At 50.9% G+C, this 24536-nt stretch overlaps 1 protein-coding gene across 1 annotated transcript in view; it reads left to right on the forward strand.

The window, feature by feature from the left end:
- The window catches only part of ZSWIM5 (zinc finger SWIM-type containing 5), a gene marked incomplete at both ends in the record, with an annotated part of 80420 nt that overhangs the window by 48419 nt on the left and 7465 nt on the right, over positions 1-24536 (forward strand). Inside the window, 4 exon segments of the mRNA XM_079536079.1 lie at positions 11415-11771; positions 18099-18247; positions 18679-18829; positions 22497-22676. Of these exon segments, the coding sequence (XP_079392205.1) occupies positions 11415-11771; positions 18099-18247; positions 18679-18829; positions 22497-22676 (837 nt within the window).

Raw genomic sequence — 24536 nt, forward strand, 5'->3', positions numbered from 1 at the left:
GCAAGGGAAGTCTTAACTCCGCAGACCTCCCGCTGCCTTCCTGACTTTTCAGCAGGGTCGTGTGAAAACAATGCCATCAAAGCGTTTCTTTTTAAAAATGTTCTTTTATTTCAAGTGCAATGACTGCTCTGCACGGGGTTTTCATTGTGCAGCATGAGGCAATTTGAGTGCTCGTCAGGCACAACCCCAAATGTGGCTGCGTGGGCTTGCCAAGAAGGAGATACGAAGATGTGTTTGTCACATCCTTTTGTGGATTGGTCTTGTCCCTCTTATGTGTTCCTGTATCCCCATTAGAAATAGTGCCTGGGCACTCTGCTGCCGCCCTTTGGTTATGCTTTGGGGTTTTCAGGTAGTGTTTGACACAGACCTTTCTTGGGGCCACTGAGGGGTCGTCTTGTCCAGGAGATGCCACGTAATCGAACTGCTGTGGTACAGCCTGTGGAGTTGACTCTGTAGTTGTTGCAGTGACTTTGGGTGCAATCTATAGGTTGGTGGAACTGGAGGGCGTCCAACAAGGTCCTGGTGGGCAAGGTGGCAAATTCTTCCAGCAGACGGTTTGGTTGGGTTTGGGATCTGCCACAGAATGCATATACAGTGCTAGATGTCCCCAGGCAGCTATGCTGGCCTTTCCCAGTTGGGCTCATTGCAGAGATCCCAAGGGCGGAAGCTATTTTCTGCTTTTCCCAGCGCTATGTGGTGCATATTTAATCTCATGATGCAATGTCCTGCAACCTTTTCATTAGGCCACTCCTCACACCTTATATTTTCAGCTCTCAGATCAAAAGAAGATTGGAAAAACTGTTTCATACAATCATCAGTGTTGCAGAAGGCCTCTAAGATCATCCAGCCCAGCCCACCCCACCATGCCCACTTACCACATCCCTCAGTGCCGCATCTCCACGTTCTTTGAACACCTCCAGGGATGGTGACCCACCAACCTCCCTGTGCAGCTGTGCCACTGCATCACCGCTCCTTAGGAGAAGGAATTGTTCCTAATATCTCCTGGCACAATTTGAAGCCATTACTCCTTGTCCTGCTACTCTTTCTCTTACAAGCCACGATGCTGTTGACCTTTGTGGCTGCCGTGTTTGTCATTTCTCCACCTCCTTTTCTGCGATCGCTCTGCTTGGGATTGTGTCTGTCTTCCCGCAGAAGCTCCCAGCCCAAGCTAACGACACAGATAACCAGAAGAAGTTCATCACTTTTATGTTGATGTCAGCGACCAGCCCAGCTGCTGTGGGGTACTTGTAGTTATCTGAACAACTCCCTGTCCTGGAATTAAGTCCTATCCTCATGGAGTAATTAATACCCTTGCAAAGTATTCCAAAATTATTCTGGAATAAAAAGTTCACAAGGTGAAGCTGATCTGGAATAGCAAATGCTGAATAATTTCTTCTTCAATGACTGGTTAATTTCCCAATATGGAGCAGCGCTAACAGGCTCAAAAATTTAAGCTTTATTGGTTTAGAGGGAAAAAAGGTGGAAACCGCTAACTTTTAGTGAAACTACTGAAGTGAGCTAAGCCGTTCAAGAACAATAATATTTCTGCAATGTAAAAATGTTTGGCTGTGGTCTCCTCAATGAAATTCAATAGCAAGAAAAAAGAGAGAGGATAGGCTTGTTATGAGTTGGGGCTGTGGCACTTGGCAACCAACTGCTGCAGGTGCACGCGAGGAGCACGAGTTTCCACGCTGGGATGACTGCTTCCTTGGGGATGGTGTGTCTGGCCATCAGAGTGACCTTCCCAAAGGACCTGCCTGTCCTTGTTGTCCAACAAGGACAAAAGAGGGGGAAGAGTTGGGGAGTGGTCGGGATGGAACTGTGCATCTCTGGGAGCACTGCTGTAGGGGCTGTGCCTGGCTGAGGGATGGGTGGTGGAGAGCAGGAATGGGGGAACGGTGACATTGCAAAGGGTTTTCCACTTCTGGAGAGCAGTTTGAACACAGAGCCCTTTTCTGTGCTTGAAAGCAAGGTTTTGTGAAGGAAGTTAATTGACCTTTTCAGTAAATGGTTACTGAGGCCATTGCCACAAACACTTCATAAATGTGATGCTCATTTAACAACGTTGCCAGTAACTTAGAAAGTCAGACTTCATGCTCCCAGTATAAAACTGTTTTTAATGGAAAAAGCGCCTTTCTTTTTTGGAAGAATTTGGAGCAGGTTCTTGTACTGAATCTAGGCTGCTTCATTCCCTCAGAAGGCTTTTGAGGGCCAGGAAAATTATAACTAATAACTTCCCTAGAAATCATCGAGCTGCTATTTTAAGGTCTGATGTCTCAGGGAGGATCAGGGCTGTGTGCCATTTCCCTCCATTGCTCCGTGCTGCCCTGGTTTGATGCTGGTGCTTCGCCAGGGGTGCTGCTGCTAGCCTGGCTGGTCCCAAGGAATGGAGACTTGTGAGCAGAGCAAGGCGTGAGGCTCTCACTTTTGCTTTTGATTTTCGATGTTGGTCAGTTGAGTTTGTTTTCTGTTTGGCTGTGGCTTTAGTTATACGCTCTGGAGGTGGCTCCAGTTGCAAAATATGCCATGAATTGTTTCCTAGAGGGTTTCAGTGGTAGTGGGTCTCCCTTTTCACATCGCTATCATGAACTCTGTCTTTCTCCTCCTTCCCATCTCAGAAAAACTGAAGCTTGGATAAGTTGCCAACCCGGGAGCGAGGCTGTGTCTTAGAAAAGCAGAACAGCAATGGGAACAGATAAAGAAAAGGATGCCTGTGGCTCTGGAGTAACTTCATCCCCTGCCAGCAGGTACCCAGGGATGAGCGCTTAAACCAGGAGCCAGAACAATGGGTACAAGGAGACTCTGACCGATTTAACAGGATTAGGCAGACATAACTCAATTTTTATTCAGGCCAAGTTGCTGACCCCGAGGCTTTTCCCCTGCAGACCTGCAGTGGGCTGGCTTTGGGGCACCTCGAGCACAACGCGCTGTGTCTGCGCACTGCAGGTGCAAGCCGCACAGCCGCTTCGGGTTCAGTTGTTTTCTACCACAGAGAATAAAGTGAAAGCGCTGTGCTAATTGGATCTGGATTGGAAATTCCTGCTATCTCGGACAGCCCAGGTTTGCAGGGTGGAACAAAGGAGCAGAGCCGCCGCTCGCGGGGCGCCTCCGTGCAAACAATGGCAGTACAAAAGGGTTCTGGCAGGGCCTACACTTTGTGAAAGTGGCAGGGCTTGTTTTGTTTGTGGGGCTGAGGGCTTGCAGGGATTGCCACATAAAGAGGACTGTAGAGGCAGCGACACTGCTCTGCATTTCTACGTGCAGTGAAATCGGTGCTTCCATCGCAGTGGCACTGCTATGGCTGGACAAGAGGCGCTTCCTCACTAAAACCCTTTTATGTCCTAGGTGGTGGTTTGGGGTTGGACTGGGTGGTCTCAGTGGTATTTTCCTATCCTAATGATTCCATGATTCTATTCTGAGATTCTCAGCTGTTGGAAATCTGGGTGAGCCCAGCTAGGAGGATCCTAATTATTCTAATCGTAATCAGCGATTATCCTAGTCGCTGATTCTGTAATCCAGCCTTGCATGCAGGCTCTGGCATCTCAGGTGGGTCTCCTCAACACACAGCTCCGGGCTAGGCTGGCTCCAAGGGCAGCCTGGTTTGATGGGACTCCTGGGTTCAGAAACTCCAACAGAAAAGGAATTTGGTCCCCATGGATATTTGCTTTCATGCTTGAAAATATTCTGCATCGGGCTGCCCAGAGAAGCGGTGGGTGCCCCATTCTTGGAGGCATTCAGGGACAGGCTGGATGGGGCCCTGGGCAGCCTGATCTGGTGAGGGCAAGCAGCCCATGGCAGGGAGTGGGCTGGGAGGGCTTTAAGCTCCCTTCCAACCCACCCCATTCTGTGATTGCACACTTTTTTGAGAAGGCACCTGGGCTATGACAAGGAGCCACGTTGCTCTATTTTTAGATAGAGCTCTTAACGAATGCAGAAACATGGATACCTTGGGGATCATCACAGTTGTTTCCTTTCTCTCTTGATGTGGAGGTGTTGCATTCACCATCTCTGTCCATTAATTTAGTGCACACACTCATCTTTCTAACCTTCTCTTTGTTTTAAGCAAGTTCTTTACATTCAAGCTTGCCATGAGGTACACAAGAGCAGCAAAGAGCAGAGACTGGACAGTGTTTTGCCACCAGTTATTATGCAGGCAGTACGTGTCAGCAGAGCCATGGTGAACTCTCCCTCTCTTCAAACCCTCTCTATTGTTTATGCTGCTGCACAATCGCCATTCGGCTCCGTTTGCATTAGCTCTGAGCTGCCAGCACAGGCATTCAGCTTGCAGGGCTGCAAATTAGCAGAGGAAATCGGTCAGAGCTTCAGAATGAGGGTTGCTGTGTTGGTTTTTTTTTCCCCCTTCTTCCCCCAAACCATATGACTTCAGAGCAAGGGTTGCGCATCTGGGTAGATTAAAAACCCATTTGCCGGTAGGCAGCGGAAGGATGTGGAAGGTGGTGTGGGGAGGGGCATCCTCAGCATTGGGGATTTTGGGGTCTGAATAGGCAACAAAGAGTGCTTGAGGCCTGGGGAGAGAATGGGAGCAATTTGGGGTGTCTGGGGGGAGATGTCGCAGAGCAGAAGCAGTCTGCTGGAGCCCACCCCTGGAGTTGGGCAGGGAGAGGAAAAAAAACTCCGTCAGGCTTCTGGATAAACAAACAGCAGAAATCTCGTAAGGGTAATAATGGAAATCACTGGGAAATTGAGTTAATACAAGGGCATCTGTGTAAGTGAATGCTTGGGACAGGGAAACGGCATTGTCCTTTAACTCTACTAATGCTGGAACAGATGGGGAGCGCGGTGCACTTCACGCATTAGCTGGCTCAGATAAAGAACAGAGCAGAGGCCGATCCTTGCGGCTGATTAGAGGTTAACAGGAATAGAAACCCGCGGATTGACTCTTCATTTGCAGGAGGTGTTCTGGGATCAGAGCAGATGGCAGCGAGAGCGTCCCTCCAGCTTACTCAGCTGCTCAGAGGAGCTTATGGCTACCTCCAACACAAACAACTGCACTCGCATCCCCTCTTGTTAAAGCTGCAGCTTCTTCCCAGCCTACCCACACACATGGCTTTGCTGGCAGACCTCTGGTTGCCGATGTCTAATGTCTGACCATGCGCTTGTAGGGCAGCTCATCTCCTGCCCGTGGCTTTCCATTGGCTCCCAAAGGATATGGTTGTCCCATCTCAGCCACATCCCTTTGTTACGGCATCAGTTTGTTAATTGTCCTCATTAGCTCTGCCAAACCACATTGCTTTTCTTGGGTGGTATGGCCGGGAAAGGGAAAAGCAGCGTGGAGGGGTTGGGAGGAGGGCCTCAGCCCTTCAGATTTATGTCCTGCCCCGTTCCCTACCCCGCAGAGGTTCCCTGCCCCGCAGAGGTCCGGCTGCAGGGCAGCACCTTTGCATGTGGCATCCATTTGTCACAAAAAGAAATCGCTTTGTGGAGGGGAGAGGGGGCAGACGTGTAAATCCGAATGAGCTCTCTCCTCATTGAATTGCTTGAAGCATGGATTGCCTCTTTTGCAAGGGAGAAATTGCAATTGATTCAGCCTTTACCTCTTTCTTTTTGTCTGTGAGCGCTCTGAAAAGGCACATTTTATCTGTGTGTGACAACACCTGCCTAGGGTGCCTCTCATTGAGCTCCGCTGAATCAAAAGAGCAACAAGAAAAGTGGGTTTAATTGCACACATCTTCAGCGGAGTCTTTCTTGCACTTACAGCACAAAAGGCCAGCCCTGCACTATTTGAATGGAGCCTGGGAGGGCTGGAGTGAGCAGTACTCTCCATTACTATCAGAGGCAGATGATTCACTTTGCCGGAGCATTGTCATGTGCAAATGAGTTCATGAGCCCATCTCCTTTCCAACTGCAAGGTCAGAGACTGAGCAATTGTCAGGATCAGCCGGCTGGAGGAATTGATCTATTAGCTGGAAAGCTTGCGGAGATTTTACTAACCTCCGCTTCCTACCGCGTAAGCACACAGACACCTTCCTCCCATGGGTGTTGTCTACATTACAAATATTGACTGATTTTAAGTTCACGTTTGGAAAGCTGCTGTTTCTAGGCTCGGAAATGTGACCAAGAATGACTTATAAATAACACTAGGCGCAGCAATTATTATTCATTGCTAGTTATGGCTTTCACACAGTGGAAAAACAAATGGTTTTTCCACTACAAGCTGGAGCTGCAGTCCATTTAATCACTGAAGGGCTTGGAATCGCTTTAGTTTAAAATACCTTTCCGCTGTGGTTTGAGAATTTTAAAAATATTTGGGTCATGGTAACCTAGTGCATATGCCTTGCACTGAAAATTTTGGTTTACGTTGTCTACATCTGCAGAGCCCCATAAACATCTGTGTAGCCTTTCCTGTCTGTTCTTTCAGGGCTCACTGTGCCTGGCAGCTCTTGCTGGTCTTAATGGAGCCCAATGTTTGGTTGCACACAGCTTCCTCAGCAGAGTGGATGTGGCTGCCTTGTTCTCTCTGTAGAGCCATTCCTTGTCCTCCTTCATGGTAGAAGGTCTTCTTGAAAGGTCTTCCTTGTAGGCAAAGACCTTTGAGCCTGTGAAAGGAGAAGAGTAAAAGGATTGCTCCTGGTCCTCTTGTGCAGCAGTCATAGTAAAATAAAGGTTTGAAAGACCTCCAACCAAAGCGATCCCCACCATGCCCCCTAACCTTGTTCTTCTTACTATTCTTGATTGTTCTTCATGATTCTTGCCACCTCCAGGAATGGTGACTTCACCACCTTCTTGGGCAGCCTCTTCCAGTGCATCGCCACTGTTAATGCTGGTGCAGCAGCCTCAGGTTGTTTCTGCTGGTCCAGGGTTAACTCCTGAGATGTCTGGTCCCATGAGAAGGTCTATGGGGGACTGTGCCAGCTCCGTGCAAGGCAGGCACATGCTGTGCCTGGGATGAGCGAGCTTGTTTTTTCTAAGTGGTGCAACTCTGAGAATGTCAACTGTGAGTTCTGCCTGAGCTGGGGTGTGAAATCTGGGGGATGGCTGCGAGCAGCAACTGCTGGAGGAAACGGAGCTGAGTTCCTGTCTGGTGGTATAGCTGCAGGATGCTCCTCATCCTCCTCATAGTGCTTGAACGGTCTGGAGGTCACAGTTACAAGAAGGGAGCAGATCATGCCGGGGTTTTGCTGGTTTCTGGGGTCTGTGGTCTATGATGATATCTGTAGGTGATGTTGTTTTGGAAAGGCTGAGCAAAATTGGTTAATCTGTTAAGGCAGTGACTCTGGCCTGCCTGTCTCTGAATCGCAGGTGCTTTGGTGCAACCAGCTTGTGTGCTGGCTCTGCAGACTCTTGGTGTCTGCTGCAGGACCCAAGGCCAGGGGTGCACTTCAAGGAGGCTTTGTCTGCTGCAGTTTTGTCCTCTGAAGCAAAAACTGTCTTCTCCATCTTTTTTTTCAGAGATGATCTCTGCTCTAGGAGGGCTGAGCTGCTCCTCAAGGTGCAGGCGGAAGGTCTGGGAGTCTTTCCTTGCAGGTAGCTTATGGACACCTGGGTTATAAATACATAGCTCTGGCTGCTCTGATAGAGTTGGAAGAATTTGCAAAGCTCCTTTTGATTGAGTAGATTTAGAGATCTAAGCATTTTCCATCTTGGTTAAAGGTACTCTGGTCGAGGCCTTGGTGATCCTATCGTAACAGCAAAGCTCTGGGTGCTGAAGCTGCTGGTCAGCTTGGTGCTTTGTAGGGCTTTCAGAGCCCAGGGGGGTTGGAGCATCCAGCTCCTCCCAGCCTGTGGGGTTTATATACCCCAAAGGGAAAATGCTGCCCTGCTAATGAGTTTAGAAGTGACACCAGCGTGGAGCTCACAAACTCCCAGCATCCATCCCTAAGGACTGTTTTAATTTAAGGCAGAGGCACAATATCCTGCAACACTAATGCAACATCAGAGCGGGGACACTAGGGGCAAATGTGCCACGGCAGGGAAAAGGTCTTTGCTCAGGTGTTTGTCCACGCTGGACGGAGAAATGGAATTAGGAAGGAGATATGCTAGTGGTGCAGTGTGTGGCTGTGCTTAGTGTGGTGTTTATGCTGATTTGCAGTGCTCTCTCTGCAGCTCACTGGAGCAGCTGTCCATGCTCAGCTCCTTTTGTACCCTGGATCAAAGGGGCATCTACTGGGAAGCGTCCATGGTAGGAGTTCTTTTGGGGAAGGGAGGAGCCTGAGCCTTTTTCTTGGGACTAATCTGGGGTTTAATGAGCCTGTAGTTACCAAGATGATACTTAATTATTTCTTTTTCATAGCATTGAAGCCCTGGCACTGTCACTTTGCTGGCAGCAAATCAAACACCGAGTTAGCTTATGTTAACTGTGTGCTAGGAACAGAAGATGAAGTCCTAGATAAGCACTCGGCTGTAGGAACTTCTTAAATTGAACTGAGCAGGGGGGACGCAGGGCAGGGCATTTGTTTTTGCTCTCAGCGCTATCCAGACCCCGTGTCTGTATGTGGGGCTGTGTTCCACTTTGCTGGAGGGCGCCATATGCTCTGTGGGATGTGAGCTGGTGGCACGGTGACAGCTGTCCTTCTGCAGGTGGCCATCACCTGTTGGGGACTGTAGTGTCAGAGATTTGTGCAGACTACAGAATCAGCTCTGGGCTGCAGAGCAGGGCTGGGTGTGGTAGCTATAAGCTGGCCTGACGTTAATGTAAATATTCCCAAACAATGCTGTTGCTCCTGTGGGTTCCTCTCTCTCCCCCCTTGCCACGTTTAAGTTCTGACTAAGCTTTTGTTAAATGTTTTGTGTAGAGTTTCTAGTTTATCTTAACTAGACCTGCTGCTGTGACAACTCACATCTAAACTGAGGCTAGACTTACGGCCCAGATGCCAGATGAACTTTGCTGTCACAGGCGTGTTGAATGGCTCTGGTCAGTGCAAAAACCCAGACTACACATGGTGAGAACCAGTTGTGAGAGAGTACAGCTTTTGGGATGTCCCACAATGTCGCGTGCCTCTGGTGCCGGACAGAGCTGTGTCCATGCCACAGAGCAGCACGAGTCAAGGTTCTGGACAAATGTTGATTTCAGACTACAGTTGATGCTGGAGTTGGACTTGGTGATCTTCGTGGGTCCCTTGCCACTCAGGTTATTCTGTGATTTTCAGGCTGACACCTGTCCGAAGCAGGTTGATTGGTTATAAGGGCTGAGTTCCTCCAGCCTGGTTAGCCTCAAGTAGGGTCTGGCTTGGGATCCTGGTGGAGTAACTCTTTAAGGCAGTGTTTATGGCTTGTAATTTGTCTCGAAGGGTTTTATATATACGTACATATGGGTGTCCATGCATGTGTATCCATACATTGTTGCTCAGGAACGTTGTTTCCAATCCTTTTAACTTGTTCAGAAAGCAAACTAGGGAGAAACTGGCAGCCAGTCGGTGCAGCCTGCCAAGCATTGCAGACCAGAGAAGTGGTAAAACATAAACACTTTGGAGTTTATCCTCAAGATTTACACGGCGTGGCTGCTGAGGGCTGCACCTCCCCAGCAGCGCTTCTACTGCTGGCCGTGTGCGAGCAAGACGGAGTGTGGGGCCGTCTGTCCGTCTGCCCCTGCCCTCCCAAGGTTAAACAACACCGTGTTGGATGCTCTGTTGGCTGCACAGTCTGAGCTTTGGTCAATGGCTGTAGAACAGGTCTGCTTCCCCCATCCCGTGCGCTAAAGTGAAAGCAGACCTCCTTGACACTTAATCAGATTTGAATGTGGTTTTTGGCGTGGCTTTAAAGAGACTGGCAGTGAATAGCTAGTTTTGATGCCATTTATTAAAAACCTCTGGTAGAATTTGTCTCAGAAAGCTTTTGTGCAAGCTGGCAAACGCGCAAGGGTTTGATGCAGTTAATGTATTTTAATCTCTCCCGCACCCCTTCTTCTCGTCTGTCATTAACTGTGGGCCTCTCAGCTGTCTGCTGCCTTTTCTAGGTGGTGGTAGGCTCCACAGAAACCTCTGTTCAAATGTGGCCTAAATGAGGTTCCAGGGGCATGGAGGAAAGTGGGCTTCCCCTGCAATGAGGAGGGCCAGGCTGCATGGGCACCACATAAGGCTCCACACAGAGGTGTCTCCGCTGACCCCCCTTGTCCTCATCCTCACTGGGAGAGAGAGGAGGGCAGACGGATGCGAAATGTTGATCTTTGACCTCCTCAGTAGCATGCTTGTGGAATAGTCTCCTTGGGAAGGTCTGGAGTGTCTTCACTGCCCAGGGAGGTGGTGGAGTCACAGTTCCTGGAGGTGTTCAAGGAGCGTGCAGATGTGGGTCTTAGGTGTGTGGCTTAGTGGGCAATATTGGTGGTAGGTGGATGGTTGAAATAGATGATCGGAGAGGTCTTTTCCAACCTTCATGATTCCGTGATTCACCTAGCCTTGGCTCCAGTGTGAGAACAGTGGACGTTCAGTCTTTTCTCTCCAACTTTAACCCTCTTTTGTTCAGTGCGTCCACCTTCTTTGGGCCCAGAGGACTTTCCCTTCCATCCGAGCCTATTTCTCGCCCTTCATCCACCTTGGAGAATTGTCGGGACATTTTTCACAGTTTGTGCCTGAAGGCGCTGCAGCCCCTTGCAGCATGGCAGGGGCTGTCAGGAGCACGGCTGAAGGACGATGACATTTTGTGCCAACAATTTGGGCAGTCCCTGGGCCCAGTGCATAGATCTTGCTGACAAGCAGCTCCCTGCCAGCTGTATTTTGGAGAGAGCTCACGTGTCACAGAGGGTTCGCGGGGGTCGCTCCCATCTCTGCTTTTTGTTCTCACTGTGCGGAAGAGCTTAAAGCTGTGGTCGTGCCCTGGAGCTCTGTGCCTGGTCGAGGGAATGAAGCTGGAGCTGCGTTGTATTTAATTTTATGTTGTTTGCTTCATCAAAGAAAAGAAAACCTGGCCTTTCTCTGCCCCCTCTTGCTCACGTGAGTTGTGGTGCGAATTCAGTGAGGGGGAGGTGCGGGTGAGGATTGCTCCCAGGAGGGAAGGAGGCTGAGAGACTCTTAAACAAACGAGAACCGAGCGGCTTTGCTCTTCCCCTGTGGTTTGGCTGTTAAATAAACTCACCGAGGAGGCTGGCTGCATGCGCGTGCTGGTACAGGAGTGTGTTTGTATGTGGGCTGGGTTCTGGATGGTAGTGAAGCCAGTGCAGCTCACAAGTCCACTGCACAGTCAGTGGTCATACTTGGATGTCTGCCTGGTTTATTTAGGCTGAAGACAGCAAAAGCAAGGTAATACACGAGAACAGAGGAGCCTGAGTGGGTGCTGACCTCTCTTTCCCAGAAGACAGATGGAGGGTGCAGGGATTTCATCCTGGGGTGATGTGCTCCTTGAAAGAGCGATGCAGAAGTGGCCTTCACGCTGGCTGTGCACACTTTCTAGAGCTTGCATGAGTGGTTGTGGTCAGAGCACAGCTAATGTTACCTTTCCCTATTTTCCTTTTCCCTTGCTAGGTTTCCACCTCAGTGGGACGGTGACAGAGCCAGCGACTGCGACAGAACCAGAGATGACCTACAAGGTGGCCATCAGCTTCGACCGCTGCAAAATCACATCGGTGACATGTGGCTGCGGGAACAAGGACATTTTTTACTGCGCCCACGTCGTGGCGCTTTCACTGTACAGGATCCGCAAGCCGGACCAGGTCAAACTCCGTCTTCCCATCTCAGAGACCCTTTTCCAGATGAACAGGGACCAGCTCCAGAAGTTTGTTCAGTATTTGATCACAGCACACCACACTGAGGTGTTGCCCACTGCCCAGAAGTTGGCTGATGAGATCCTGTCCTCCAACTCGGAAATCAACCAAGTGCATGGTAATTCCTTGTTCCTTCCTTGCTGGCTCAGCACTAATCCACTTGTTTGGAACTGGGGCTGGTGGTCTTACAGTGGTGGTGGTGGCCGTTGTTTTGCCATGTTTGTTACTGGCAGTGTCAAACTGATGGTAGAAGTGGGCAGAGGTACCACTCTGGTGTTGGCCGCGTGTCCCGGTTCTGCCCTCTGTGGGAATGCAGTGTCAGGGCAATGGGGAGTAAGAGGACAGTGGGAACATGGCTCCTCCAGCACGTGGTGACGCTGTGTCAGCCTGGCCCTGCATCTTGCTAAGTCAGATGTGACCGAGCTGGCGGAAGATAAAGCTTTAATCTCCATGGGCGCTAATTTGCCCGTAATAAATGAGTGCTGCTGCCCTGACCTACTGCAAAAAGGCAATGAAGGATGTTTCCTGGGGCTTTGTGTTTAAAGGGTGCTTTTGAACTTCCTCCTCTAGAAGTCACCAGCTGGGAGTTGGTGTCCATCCCAGCCTAGGATATGGTGAGTCCCCCTGGGGTCCCTTGGCCAGCACAAGGCAGCGCTCCTGCTGTGTCCTTCTGAGGAGCCCTGGAACTGAAGTTACCCAGGGCCTCCAACAATGAGCCGGTCTGCACCGCGCCTGTCCCTCCAGCTGTAAAGCGGAGATAATGAATACTTATCTGCCACGGAAGGGCGTTGTGGGGATTAACACATGCCTGTTAGCTGCTCTGAAGATGAAAAGACCCATATGCAGCCTAAAATAGGATCTGAACTGGTTGCATCCACATGTAGCAGTGAGGCCAGGGGTCCATTTCCATCCTCCTGGTGATGGCAGCTCTGATCTCAAATGTTTTCCCTTACCTCCCTCTTGCTTATACCTTGGGAGACGCTTTTGTATCCTCCAGTGGGCCACATCTGCTGTGTGTGTGGTTGTGCTCTGAAATTAATGGTTTGGAGACGTTTCCTCATTTTTTGGTGTTAAAAAAAAAATGAAGAGCAAGAATCTGGTGAGGTCCATTCCCTCACTGAAGCTGAGATTGGGCAAGATCCCGCCTTCGCCATATTTTGAGGCTGCATTCTCCCAAGCAGAATGAAGAAAAGCTTTTAAGACCCTGAATATTTATTGCTCTGGAGTCAGCAAAAGGCTGGTGATTGAAGGCCTTACAAAGATACAGATGTTGGCTCTGGTTCAATATCTGCCTCTTGTTTTTACAAGTGGTTTTAAAAAACAAAGCAAAAATTCTCTGTCCTTTCAGACTCGTGTGGCTTCGTGCCCTCCAGCATGCAGTTTTGAACCGGCAGAGCCACATGCGCCTCACCCTATGGGGAAGGGCTGACAGCTGTGTGGCAGCCCCACCAGCAAGCCAGCTCCTCTGTGAGCAGAAGCGCACCCTGACCTCAGCCTGGGGAGGGATGTGGTAGATGCACATTAGAGTGATATAAAACTAATGGATTATAGAGTCATAGAACCATTAAGGGTGGAAAAGACCTGTATGATCATCTAGTCCAACCATCAAAGCCAACAGGACCTTGCCCCTCAAGCCATGTCCATCAGATGTCCCAGCCCATGGAAAGAAAGGCTCAAAAAAGCCCCACCTTCAGGTTCAGAGTGTGGCTTTGGCTCGTGACTCCAGATGTTGCCAGTTTTTCCCTCCCTGTCCTGCCAATAAAGCCCAACCATGTGGTAGAGGATTGCTGTGCATGGGGCTCTGGATGTCAGAGCAATCCAGCAGCTCTGCTGGGGCTCCCACTGGACAGAATCCAAGCCTACCCCACATCTCGCCTTTCCTAGCTGCAGTTCATGCTTTCAGTGAAGGTCCCTGATCCTGGGATTTGAAATCTTTTAGATGCTTTAAATAGTGCTTTATGTGCTTACGTGCATGTTTCTTGGTCTTGACTGGGTCAGGCTCTTGGGGTCACAGCTTTGTTCACCTCTGGGTTGAGGCCAGGGTGTCTTTTGGCTGCAGCTCTGCAACATGAACTAACCCAGCATGTGCCCAGCAACTGAGGTTACTGCACCATGAAGCAAGAGCAGCCCTCTCTAGAAGTTATTTTTAACTTCTTTCATTTCTTCTAAGGAAAGATCTTTCAGTTTTGGTTTGGGTTTCAGTCTGGTGAACACAGGGCTGCTCCTTCTATGTTGGTGGTTGGGATGAGGGGTGGGGGAGCAGATGCTGCAGCACAGGGGCATCTATGGAAGTTCAATTGGATATTATGAGAAATTTCTATTCAGAAAGAGCAGTGATGCAGTGGCACAGGCTGCCTAGGGAGGTGGTGGGTTCGCCGTCCCTGGAGGTGTTCAAGGAGCACGGAGATGTGGCACTGGGGGATGTGGTCAGTGGGCACGGTGGGGTGGGGTTGGACTGGGTGATCTTAGAGGTCTTTCCAACCTCAATGCTTCTATGAACATCCCTGTTGTATCGTGTCTGCTTCAGAAACAGTGCTGCCCTCTCCGTTCAGAGGTGCTCTTTGCTCCTTCTGCAGTGCCCGAGCAGCACAGAAGGCTGCAGGCAGCCGCCCGTAAGGCTTGCAGTAGGGTGTGAGACCTTTGCTCCTTGCAGGAGTGTGCACGCACGTGCTGCTCTCCTGGGCTGCCTTCCTAGAAGGAAATGCAAACTATCCAGTAACGATGCAGCCTCGGAGCGCAGCCAAAGTGCTCGCTCGTTCTCTCAGGGTTCAGTCGGAACTGCAAGCCTAGGTGTGCCTGGCTGTCTGCTTCCCACTTGACCTCTGCTTGCTGAAGTAGGTCACGTTTCTGTTCTGGCAGATCACTGCAAAGGGCAGCGCACTCAGAGCGCGCGTCTCACGTATCGCCCTCCTCCGCTCGCGGCCTCTGAAGTGGCAGCTCGAAATGAGACCACAGTGGCTTTCAGTGCTGCTTCCTCCCTTGTTTCTGCGTGGCTTTCTGGCTCACCACAAGGCTGAGGACTGTCATTACACCAGCGAAATGCTCTGGCCTTTCCTAGGAGCAGCCAGACCCCCGCAGTTAGCAGTGTGCTCTCAAGCCTGTTTTCATTGCTCTCACCGGCAGTGTTATGAAAGCTCATTGCCTGCCTGGGTGAGTTCAGCCTCTGTCCTGGACACAGTCATGCACTTGCGGGTGAGGTGTGTGGGGAAAGCTGAAGAACAAGGAGTTAAACTCCAGAATGAATTGGGTTTGGTCTGGGAGTTGCATGGCAGCTGTAAGAGGTGCTGGGAGGTTTAACCAGGATCTCCAGGGCAGCTTCAGGACTTTACTCCAATGGAAATGATGAGCATTAGAAGTCTGCAGAGCCGTGCCATCGTGTCCCCATGGCCCACAGTGGGACCACAGCTGTGATGGGCACAGTGCCACTGCTGGCAGCTACTTTGGTCCCAGGAGCTGAGGGGTTTCACTCCCTCGATTGCTGTCAGATGTCTCTGCCTCTTCAGGCTGCCTCCATTCAATCTGCCTCCACTTAAAAATGGAACGGGGGCTTGGGAGGCTCAGTGGAGCTTGGTTCCTTTCTCCCTCACTTCGCCGCTATTTTTACCCCTTGTTAGAGTTCATTTCCTTTCTGGTGCCTGGTTATTTTCTCTTTGAGGTTTCTGTTGTTTGTTTATTTGTCCGTATCCTCCCCCTCTGCTCCCTCTCCGTTCTGGGTGGCTCTTCCTTCACTCCTGGTTTCTATCCAAATGCTGGAGACACAGCCTGGAGGCTTTTGGCAGCGCCACATGCAGTCACGAGACGGCTTCTGTGAACTGCTCCATGGTCCAGAAGCTCACCAGGACCGGGATGGGTGCGTTTGGCTCTTCTGCCCAGACCTGGGAGACCTCAGTATGAGCCATGGGCGTCCCAGTGCTTCTTCAGCCCCAGAAACATGCCCCCCTCCAGGAGCTTTGCTTTTCTTCACCTTCCACAGCTAACTTCTGAGCAAGGTGTTAGATTTTCCATGTCTGCCTTTGTTCCGCTTTCTCCCCCATTGATTTTTTCCAGCCCTTATTTTCCACTCTTTGCATCCCCTCTGGCTGGGTCTCTCTTGGGTGCCAAATAGTTAAGTGCTGAGCCCATGACGAGGGAGAGGTCCTAGCTGCCCTGATTGATGGCATTTTTATCTGTGTTTCTACAGCCTGTGCAAATGGGTTTGTGAAACACTCTTTCCACTCAGGATGTATGCTGGTGTTTCCTTAAATCTGAATCCCGCAGGACAAAGATCAAGCGCATCTGAAACAGGCTCTTTGGAGCAGGAATGCTGCTATATGAGAAACGTGTTACGCAGGCTGGGGGCTGTGTTACATGCCGTTCCCTGCTAGTTTGGAGCAGAGACATGGAATTGCTCATCGGCTACGTCATGGCATGCCATGGGGACGCCACCACGGTGCAAACGTTGGCAATGGGAAGTGGGCAAATCCTGCCATGAATATTTAAACGCCACGCAAATCCTCTTGTTTGCTCTTAAATGTTGATCCAGCTCCCCGGTGTAATTGGGTAGCCCATTATCTGCCTGTTTGTGCGGCATGTGTGGGAATCTGATATTACAACCCTCTGTATGAATCTTTTATGGGAGAGCAAAATAAATTTACGAGTAAACGTGGGTTTTATTTGGAGTGACGAGAGCTGTGTTGCTAATTTAGCTGTGGTCAGAACCCAAACGTGAGAAGTGCTCAATGTGTTGTGTGGGAGGAGGAGATTTTATTTAGCTCCACGCTTCTTTCCGTGCCGTCTGCGCTTTCCGCTGCATGCTAACACTGGGGTTAGCCTGGAAACCCTGCAAAAACACTGCTTCTTTGTGCATCTCACTGAGCCTCTGCTTTGAGCTGTCCCAGTGCCCTTGATGAGGAGCGAGCTGAGAATTTGTGCATGGGTCGCCAGGTGTCTGCACCCTGTAGCTATGGACAGATGACCCCGTGGAGGCTGATGAGGCGACCTGGCTGATCTGGATAGCTGGGAGGAGCGGGCAGGCTGCTTGGAGGAGGATATTAAGAGCACAAGCATCTCAGCAACCCCGGCGATGGGGGCCGGATAAGCATTCGTGGCAGACAGATTAGTCATCGGTTCCTGATACGGGATAATCACTGGCTTGTCTGCTCTTTATCTGCAAGGGGGAGCGAAGATAAGGACGGACTTGGGGGAGGGAAAGAAGAGACACAGAAAAGCTGAGATGCGCTGTTGTGCTGCCTTATGACAGCGGGGAGCAGGGCTGGGTCACGTGGAGCTGGTTCCCTCTTTCCCAGCACAGGGCTGTGGGCGAAAGCGGTTTCCTTTCTGCTGCTTCAGATCCTGTCCCAATTACGTTGTTCTGTCAACTATAAGTTATTCCGCAGAGGGAGCAGCAGCAGCATCCTCTCCCTCCAGCGCGGTACGGGCAGCGCCTGGGGCTTGCTGGAACAGCTCTCAGGCAGCGATTATTAGCAGAAATTAAAGGAATTTTGTAAAGGACATTAAATACAAATAGCTGTATCTTTTTGGGTCAGGAGCACTCTCAGCCTTTGCCGGAGGAGCAAAACCCCTCCGGTTGATGTCCTCTCATTTATAAGCCAAGAAGAGACAGTCGCCTCGCTGAGCAGTCTGGAGCTGCCTTTCCATGAGCTGCACTTCAGCTCTTGGCTCCACATCTCTCAGCCAGTGCTGGGGTGTGTACCCAAAGCAGCAAGGAGTGGTGGAAGAAGAGATGGCTGCTCCCCAACTGGGGCCCACTGAAGTGTCCTTGTAGCACTTCGGGCTGGGCTCCTGGCCCCTCCTGGAGCTGTATTTCTGCCTGCCCCTTGTGCTCATGAAGCTGAAGGTGTTGCTAGGAGGTAGAAAAGCCTTTGAAAAATGGGAAAAATGGGAATTAAAAGGGGCAAGGAAGGCTCAGGAAGGATCCATGCATCCTTCATCCAAGAATACCTCTGTGAAATTGCTTCCAAGAGATAGGAAAGGTTTACAGGATCAGCTTTATGGATGCTGAAACAAATCCACAATGTGGAGCAAGAGGAGAACCCCAGGCAATCCAAGGGGACGCAGAAGGCTCGGGGCTGTGCAGCTGCTGGGCCTCAGCATGGGGTATAGCAGTAGGAGAGGAATGGCCTTCATTGTTGTCCTCCCAAGCATCACCCAGTGTGTCTTTCACTGGTGGTGAAAGCTGGGCCAGAATACACCTTGCTTGGTGCTACCCTAGACTCATTAGGAGGGACGAGCAGAGTTGTAGGCATTAATGCTGTGCTCAAGATCTGTCTTCATGGTTGCTGCTGCTGCCACCACCATGGGAGGGGAGCCTGATGTTGTTGGCGTGAGGGTTGGTTTGCTCTCACTTGAGCTGATAAAAGAGATGGGCCATTTTGTGCTCTCCATGATTGCTAGCTCTGCTGCTACAAACCTCATTGTCTCTTTTTCCTCTTTCCCTGTCCCCCAGGTGCTCCTGACCCTACTGCTGGGGCCAGCATTGACGATGAGAACTGCTGGCACCTGGATGAAGAGCAGGTCCGAGAACAGGTGAAGCTGTTCCTATCTCAGGGAGGGTACTACGGCTCGGGGAAACAGCTCAACTCCATGTTCGCCAAGGTGAGGAGGAGCCAGCCCTGCTCCCTTTCCTGCTGTGCTCTGCATGGCGCGTCACATAGCAGGCAGCCTGCTGGCTGCCCTGGCACAGTGCCCATCACAGCTGGGAATCTCTGCTCCAGTGCCTTCTCTCCTGGCCACTGAGCTGGCGGTTGTAATCCAGGCTCTGGGTCAGGCAGAGTCCCTGCTTCCCACACAGTGGTTCTTCATGAATCAGGGCTTTCCCCCCCATCTCTTTGTTAGCATGGTGGAGGGAAATCCGCTATGGCCATCCAGCTAGTGTGAGGGAGTTGGCATCTAGGTGACCTCATCTAGGAGTTGGACCTGGTGATCCTTATGGGTCCCTTCCAACTTGGGATATTCTGTGACTGTCTCAGACACCTCCAGGGGATCATGGCTTGTCTCACAAAAAGCCTTCTCTCTGTCCTTTCCAGGTCCGGGAGATGCTGCGCATGAGGGACTCCAACGGGGCCAGGATGCTGACACTGATAACGGAGCAGTTCATGGCCGACCCTCGGCTCTCCCTCTGGAGGCAGCAGGGGACGGGCATAACAGAGAAGTGTCGGCAGCTCTGGGATGAGCTGGGTAAGGGCCACCAGGAGCAGCAGCGGGATGAGCGGGGCTGCTGAGACTGCACGCCTTGTTCTATTAGATTTTGGAGCTCATCCAGAGCTCACCCTAGTTTCCCAGCCAAATCCTGGTGGGACAGCTCGATCAGGCCCAAACTGCACATTTCAGCACCTTAAACAAACCAGCTTCTCTCCTGCAAAGGAGCCAGGGTTGATATGTGTGCAGGGTGGCTTGTGCCATGTTTGCAGCATCTTGCAGCATGTGCTGTAATAAGACATAGAAATGGCAATGCCTTGGTGCCAGAAGAAGCCCCTTGTGTTTCTGTGCTTCAGAAAGAGGATGTCTTGTCCTAGCAAACAAATGGTTTCCAGAGTGAGTGGGAGGGATGGACAGTGCAGAGCCTGGCTTTAAGAGAAATACAACTCTGGATAATTCTAACTAAGCACCTTAGACACCAGCTCAACTGGCTGATGATGTAATATTATTAGAATAAAACATTAAGATGACATGAGCCTGGAGGGGATGGTTGTGTGGTGGAGTTGACCCAACAGTCATGGGCTCTCCTGGATGTATGGGGAATAGTTTGACTTGTGCCATGGATTCACTGTGAGTCTGAGCTGTTCTGCTGTGTGGTGGTGGGAAATGCTGTGTAAAGGGCTGGACCAGCTCATGGGCTGGGACCAAAGAGATGTTACAGAGCTAGAAGGATGAGGGTGGTCCGTGGTCTGGAGACACACCTGTATGAGGAAGACCTCTGTGGGTCAATGTGCTTCAGTGTGCAGGGGAGACTCAGGGAAGGTGTACTGCACATGTAAAATCAGGAATGGCTCATGAAATTGCCAAGGAGGTGAGCACAGGGCAAGTGGAGGTGTTTGAATCAGGCAGAAGGTGTTTCTTATCAGTGTGATAAGAATTGACTTTGTGGCATGGTGAAGCTAATGTGATGGGAATCTCTGAGGCTGAAAGCTTGGAGGGGGATGAAAATTATTTGGAAAAAAAGGAGAGAAAAGGGCTGTTGAGTATAGATGCCACTTCTCTTTCAAGAAGTTCTTGAGTCACAGATTGTGGGAGGGTGGACAGTGGAGTATGTCTGTAAATTTGCCTGCTCTTGTGGTTTTCCTTATACGCCTGTCCCTGCTGTGGGAAACAAGAAGCCAGGTAGGAGGTCTCAGTGGCTGGAGCAGAAACTTCTGGAGTTCATCAGTTGCCATGCTGTCAGAGCAGTAGTGTGGTGAAGCCATTGTTTTTCTGATGTAGCTCAAGAATTCCCTCCCGAAATTCACACTGCCCTACATGGTCTTGTCTGCAAAATAGTTGATAACCGGCAGTCGGCTGCCAGGCTGCTTTGGCTTTCAAAATGTCCTTGGCACAGTCTGTCTGTGTGGTGGGCTGGGGTTGGAAGCCTCCTCATGGCAGCAGTGCAGGAATGGCACAGACGAGGGGCTGGGCGAGGAGGGATGCCTTGCTCCTGCCTGCGGTTCCCTGGATGGAAATAAACACACGAGCTCTGCAGAGCTGATCCTGGCCTGCCTGCCAGAAAGATATTTCCAGGATTTGGAATGGCTAGATACTCAAGAATCCTAGAGAGGTGGCCAAATCCACCACGCCAGAATTTCCACATGGAGGAAAGCAAACACATCTGTGAAACGTGGTTGTATGGGTGTCTAGGCAGGCCTGGATGCAGCAGTTTGCCCTGAACTGCAGATGATTGAGATGGTGTCGGCACGGTGCTCAGGGACAAGTGATCAACTCCATGTCAGGGATGCCAAAGCTGCACCAGCACTGCTGAACATTATCAAATGGAGAGGGCAGGAGGAGAGATAACCTATGCCAGATGCTGCAACCAGCCCCAGACATTATTTTGGGCAAGCATTTAATAATGAATCATCGATTTTAACAAAGACTGCATCACCAACTTGTGTGGGATTGGAAGATCAGCCCTAAAGAAGACTGTGGATTTATACCGGGTAAAATGTAAAGGATTTTGCAGGATTTCAGAGTTTTAAAAAAAGAAATAAAAGGCGTCGTTTGCATGTGTGTGTGCTGCCAACTGAGCATCTATTGCCCCGTCTGCTGGGGAGCCAAGGGAAGACCCGCTGGATAGGGAGCTGTGCGGCGTGGGAGTATTTGCCCTGGCGCATTACTACTTATGATTAAAGCCTAATTACAAAAAATAGACGAAAAACCAGCTGAAGTGCAGCCTGACCTTAATCTGCCTGGAGACGGGTTTATTTATCTCAGCCACTTGTTTACAGTGGGGAATTTCAGGAGATTAGGCCAGGGAGCGACCCTGTGGGAAACGGGAGAATTTCTTTGATGGCTTGGAAACTTCAGTGCAGGATCCGAGTGCCTGCCCTCCCTGGGGCCAGCAGCAGGGACGCTGGGGTGGGAAGGCTCCTGTGACCCCCCCTTTCTACCCAGCCCTGCAATCAAAAAGCATTTTTGTTCAGAGGCTTAGCTTAATCATGATCTGCCTTTTTGTTCCCCACTTAACCTTCTGCTGTCGGAAAGTTCAGATGAAGGTTTCTGCAGCATGTGAGACACGAAGTCTGACCCAGCTCAGCGTATCGGCTCAGGACAGGAGTCGGTCATGCTGTCACTTGGCCAAAGGACTCCAAAAACCCAACTTTTCCATTTCCCAGACTGCTACCTCAGTGCTTCTCTCCTGAGACAGATGTGAATCCCTCTCCCCAGCTTGTCCCTATCCCATCTTCCCTTCTACAGGAGAGCCTGGGGGCACACTATTTTGGCAGCCAAAGGGTACCTTGGAGGGTTCCCAAAAATAGCCTGTGAAGACATGAGAATCCCTATAGGGGATTGTCCCAGTGCAGCAAGAGGAGCCAAAACTCACCAGCCGCATTGTGTTCTTGGCTGCGACAGAGCAGGGTCACCAAGCCCCATCACCAAACCTCGCTGCCTCCCCAGGCTGAGAAACAAGCTGAGAGACAACTGTGCAAGATGTTGTACCACTGCTCACGTACCCCAGAGCTCTGCGGGGCCCAGAGCGCAGGGCAGGGCATTGCCATGGCCAAAGCCTGATGGTGCTGTGGTGGATCTACCATTGGGCACCTTTGCTTGTGCCAAGAAGAGCTCTGGCTGCCAGGCATCACACTGAGCTCTGGGTTCCTCTGCTGCGGTCTGGGGGGCTGCTGGGGATTTAAAAAAAAAAAAAAAAAAGAGAGAGAGAAAAAAAGAGAGAGAAAGGAAGAAAATACACCAAATCTCCTTTATAAATAGTTGAATGCAAATGGCCCGAAGAACAATGGCAGATGAAATAGCATTCTGAGCGGGCTTTAAAGCGCTGGGAACGTGGGTAGGATCAAAATCAGGTTAGTCTTTGGAGATACAGACTCTGCAGCTTGCCAGGATGTTTTTAAGCACGCTTTGATGTGTAGTTCAAACAGTAGATTTGTCCTGGCAGACAGAAGCACTCACAAATTCATACACAGCCGGTCTCCTCTTCCCTCCTCCCCACTGTCCCCCATCTCATGAGATTATAATTTAGCTTCATTACAGAGGAGTTTTACTTTTATTTGAAAGCTGTCTAAATCCCCCTCCTGGGTCTGTGCATTGTGCTGCTGTGAGTTTATGGATGCTGAGAAAACGTTGCAGGCGGTGGGAAGGCAGCGGCCGGGCGGTGCAGGGGAGCACAGCACATCCCTCACCTCTCGGCTTTGTTTAGGGGCGCTGTGGGTGTGCGTCGTGCTGAACCCTCACTGCAAGCTGGAAGAGAAATCCTCCTGGCTTCGGCAGCTGCGCAAGTGGGGCGAGATGGACGTGTGTCCCCTCGAAGATGGCAATTATGGCAACGAGCTTCCCAACATCACCAATGCGCTCACGCAGAGCTCCAGCCACAGCCAAGGTGAGTTCGGGAATCTGCCAAAAAAATGCATTTCTGTAAGGGAGAGATTCTTTGGTTTGAGGGGAATGGGGTTGTGTTTTCAGAAGTTTGCTTCTCGCAAGGTTCTGAGTGGTGCTGCTTGGAGGAGGACAGCTCGTGCTTGGTGCTGTGCTCATAGAGACCCAACTCGGCGTGCTGCTGGGTGCTGGCACGTGGGCTGAGCAGGCACCGAGTGCTGGCTCAGGGCTGCTCCCACTGACGTCAATGGGAATCTCACCCTGGGAGCAGTTGGACTGTGATTAATGCTTTGAAAAATCCCCTCCACCCCTCAGAATAAATCCCAGCACAGTGCAGGGCTCTGGGGAGCTATGGGGCCATCAGCTGGGCCGTCCATTCTGAAGCTGGTTTGGGGGCATACACGTGGCTCCTGGTTCTGCTTCCTGTGATGGTGTCAGCCCTGAGCAGAATGGCATCCTGGGTTTTCCTGGTCACTGGCACTGCTTGAATTGTTGCAGAGCTGAACTTTGAAGCCCGTGCTAAAAGATGGAAGTGGCACTGAGGGACATGGTTAGTGGGCATGGTGGGCAATGGACTGGCAGTTGGATTAGGTGATCTTAGTGGTCTTTTCCAACCTTAACGGACTCTGTGATTCTATGAAAGCAAGGAGCGAGGTGGAGCAGAGCCCCTTCCTTTGGCCCAAGATAGACATTAATTGAAACTTACTGCTCTCACAGTGCCTCCATCTGCTGCATGAGAATTGGCTGTGGGTTTGTTACACATAGCCATGGAGCAAACTGCTGCTGTCCCTGGCCGCACGCCGGGCATCCCATGTGCACATCGCAGGCCGGGAGCAGCTCGCCTTACAGCTGGCCTCGCTCCAGCTCTACATGGCCAGGATTGCCTAGTGCTCCCAGCCCCGCTGCTCTTCGGGGCTGGTCACATTCTGGGACGTGCGCACGGTGTTTCCAGAGTGCCTAGGATGAAAACAGAGCTGGGATGTATCCTAGGGCTGGTGGTTATGGGTATGCAAATAGCGCAGTGAATTGCTGCCAGCCTCCTTTATTACTGTCAGGCAACGGCTGATTGCCGAAATCCTTCCTGCCCAACTCAACCTGGCGGAGGGTCGGTGCTCTACGCACGAACACCTGTTTAATTTCTATCCACCTCGGGGTGCCTGCAACGTTCAGGCTAATTGCTTGTTACCATCGCTTCCAGAGCGTGTTTACCCAACCTCCTGGCTCAGCACTGAGCGGAGCCCTTTGTTTTCCCCTCCCCGACACGTCTATCTGCAGGACCTTGCGTTCCGCGTTGCACTGCGATCGAGGCTCCCTGTTTTGCAACGCACGGCTGCTTTTTGCCCTCCTGTTCCAGCGTGGCTGGGCGATAGCAGGAGGGCTGCAGACAGCCCAACAAAGCGCCTGGCTGCTCTGTCTGGATGGGGTGAAAACCTCCTCCTGCCCTGCAGCTCCCAGACGGGAAGCGAGCGCTACCTGCTCCCACTGTCTGCGAGAAACAATAGCCCAACAGGAGAACAATAGCCCAGCAGAAATGTCAGCTAGATGAGCCAGACCATGCAATTGCTAGATACATCAGAGAGCAATAAGCAGCAGCTGGATTTGTTGCAAGCCTCAGCCCCGTTGTATGGGCAAACCTCTGTGTAGAGAGGGGTCACATGCATGGGCATAAGTCTAGCAAGCAGGCTGTTCTGGTTTTTTTCTTCCATTAATACACAGCACGCCTCATTAATGCATTAATACGTAACGAGCTTTATTGTTTTGGGTTGCATACAAGCATTCAATAGCTTTGAAAATGACATTTTGGTTGCAGAGCAGCTGTGTGAAGGAGCACAACCATTGCTGCAGGGAAGCAGTGGGGTTCAAG

The sequence above is a fragment of the Tetrao urogallus genome (assembly GCF_951394365.1).
Source record: "Tetrao urogallus genome assembly, chromosome: 5".
Classification (NCBI taxonomy): Eukaryota; Metazoa; Chordata; class Aves; order Galliformes; family Phasianidae; genus Tetrao; species Tetrao urogallus.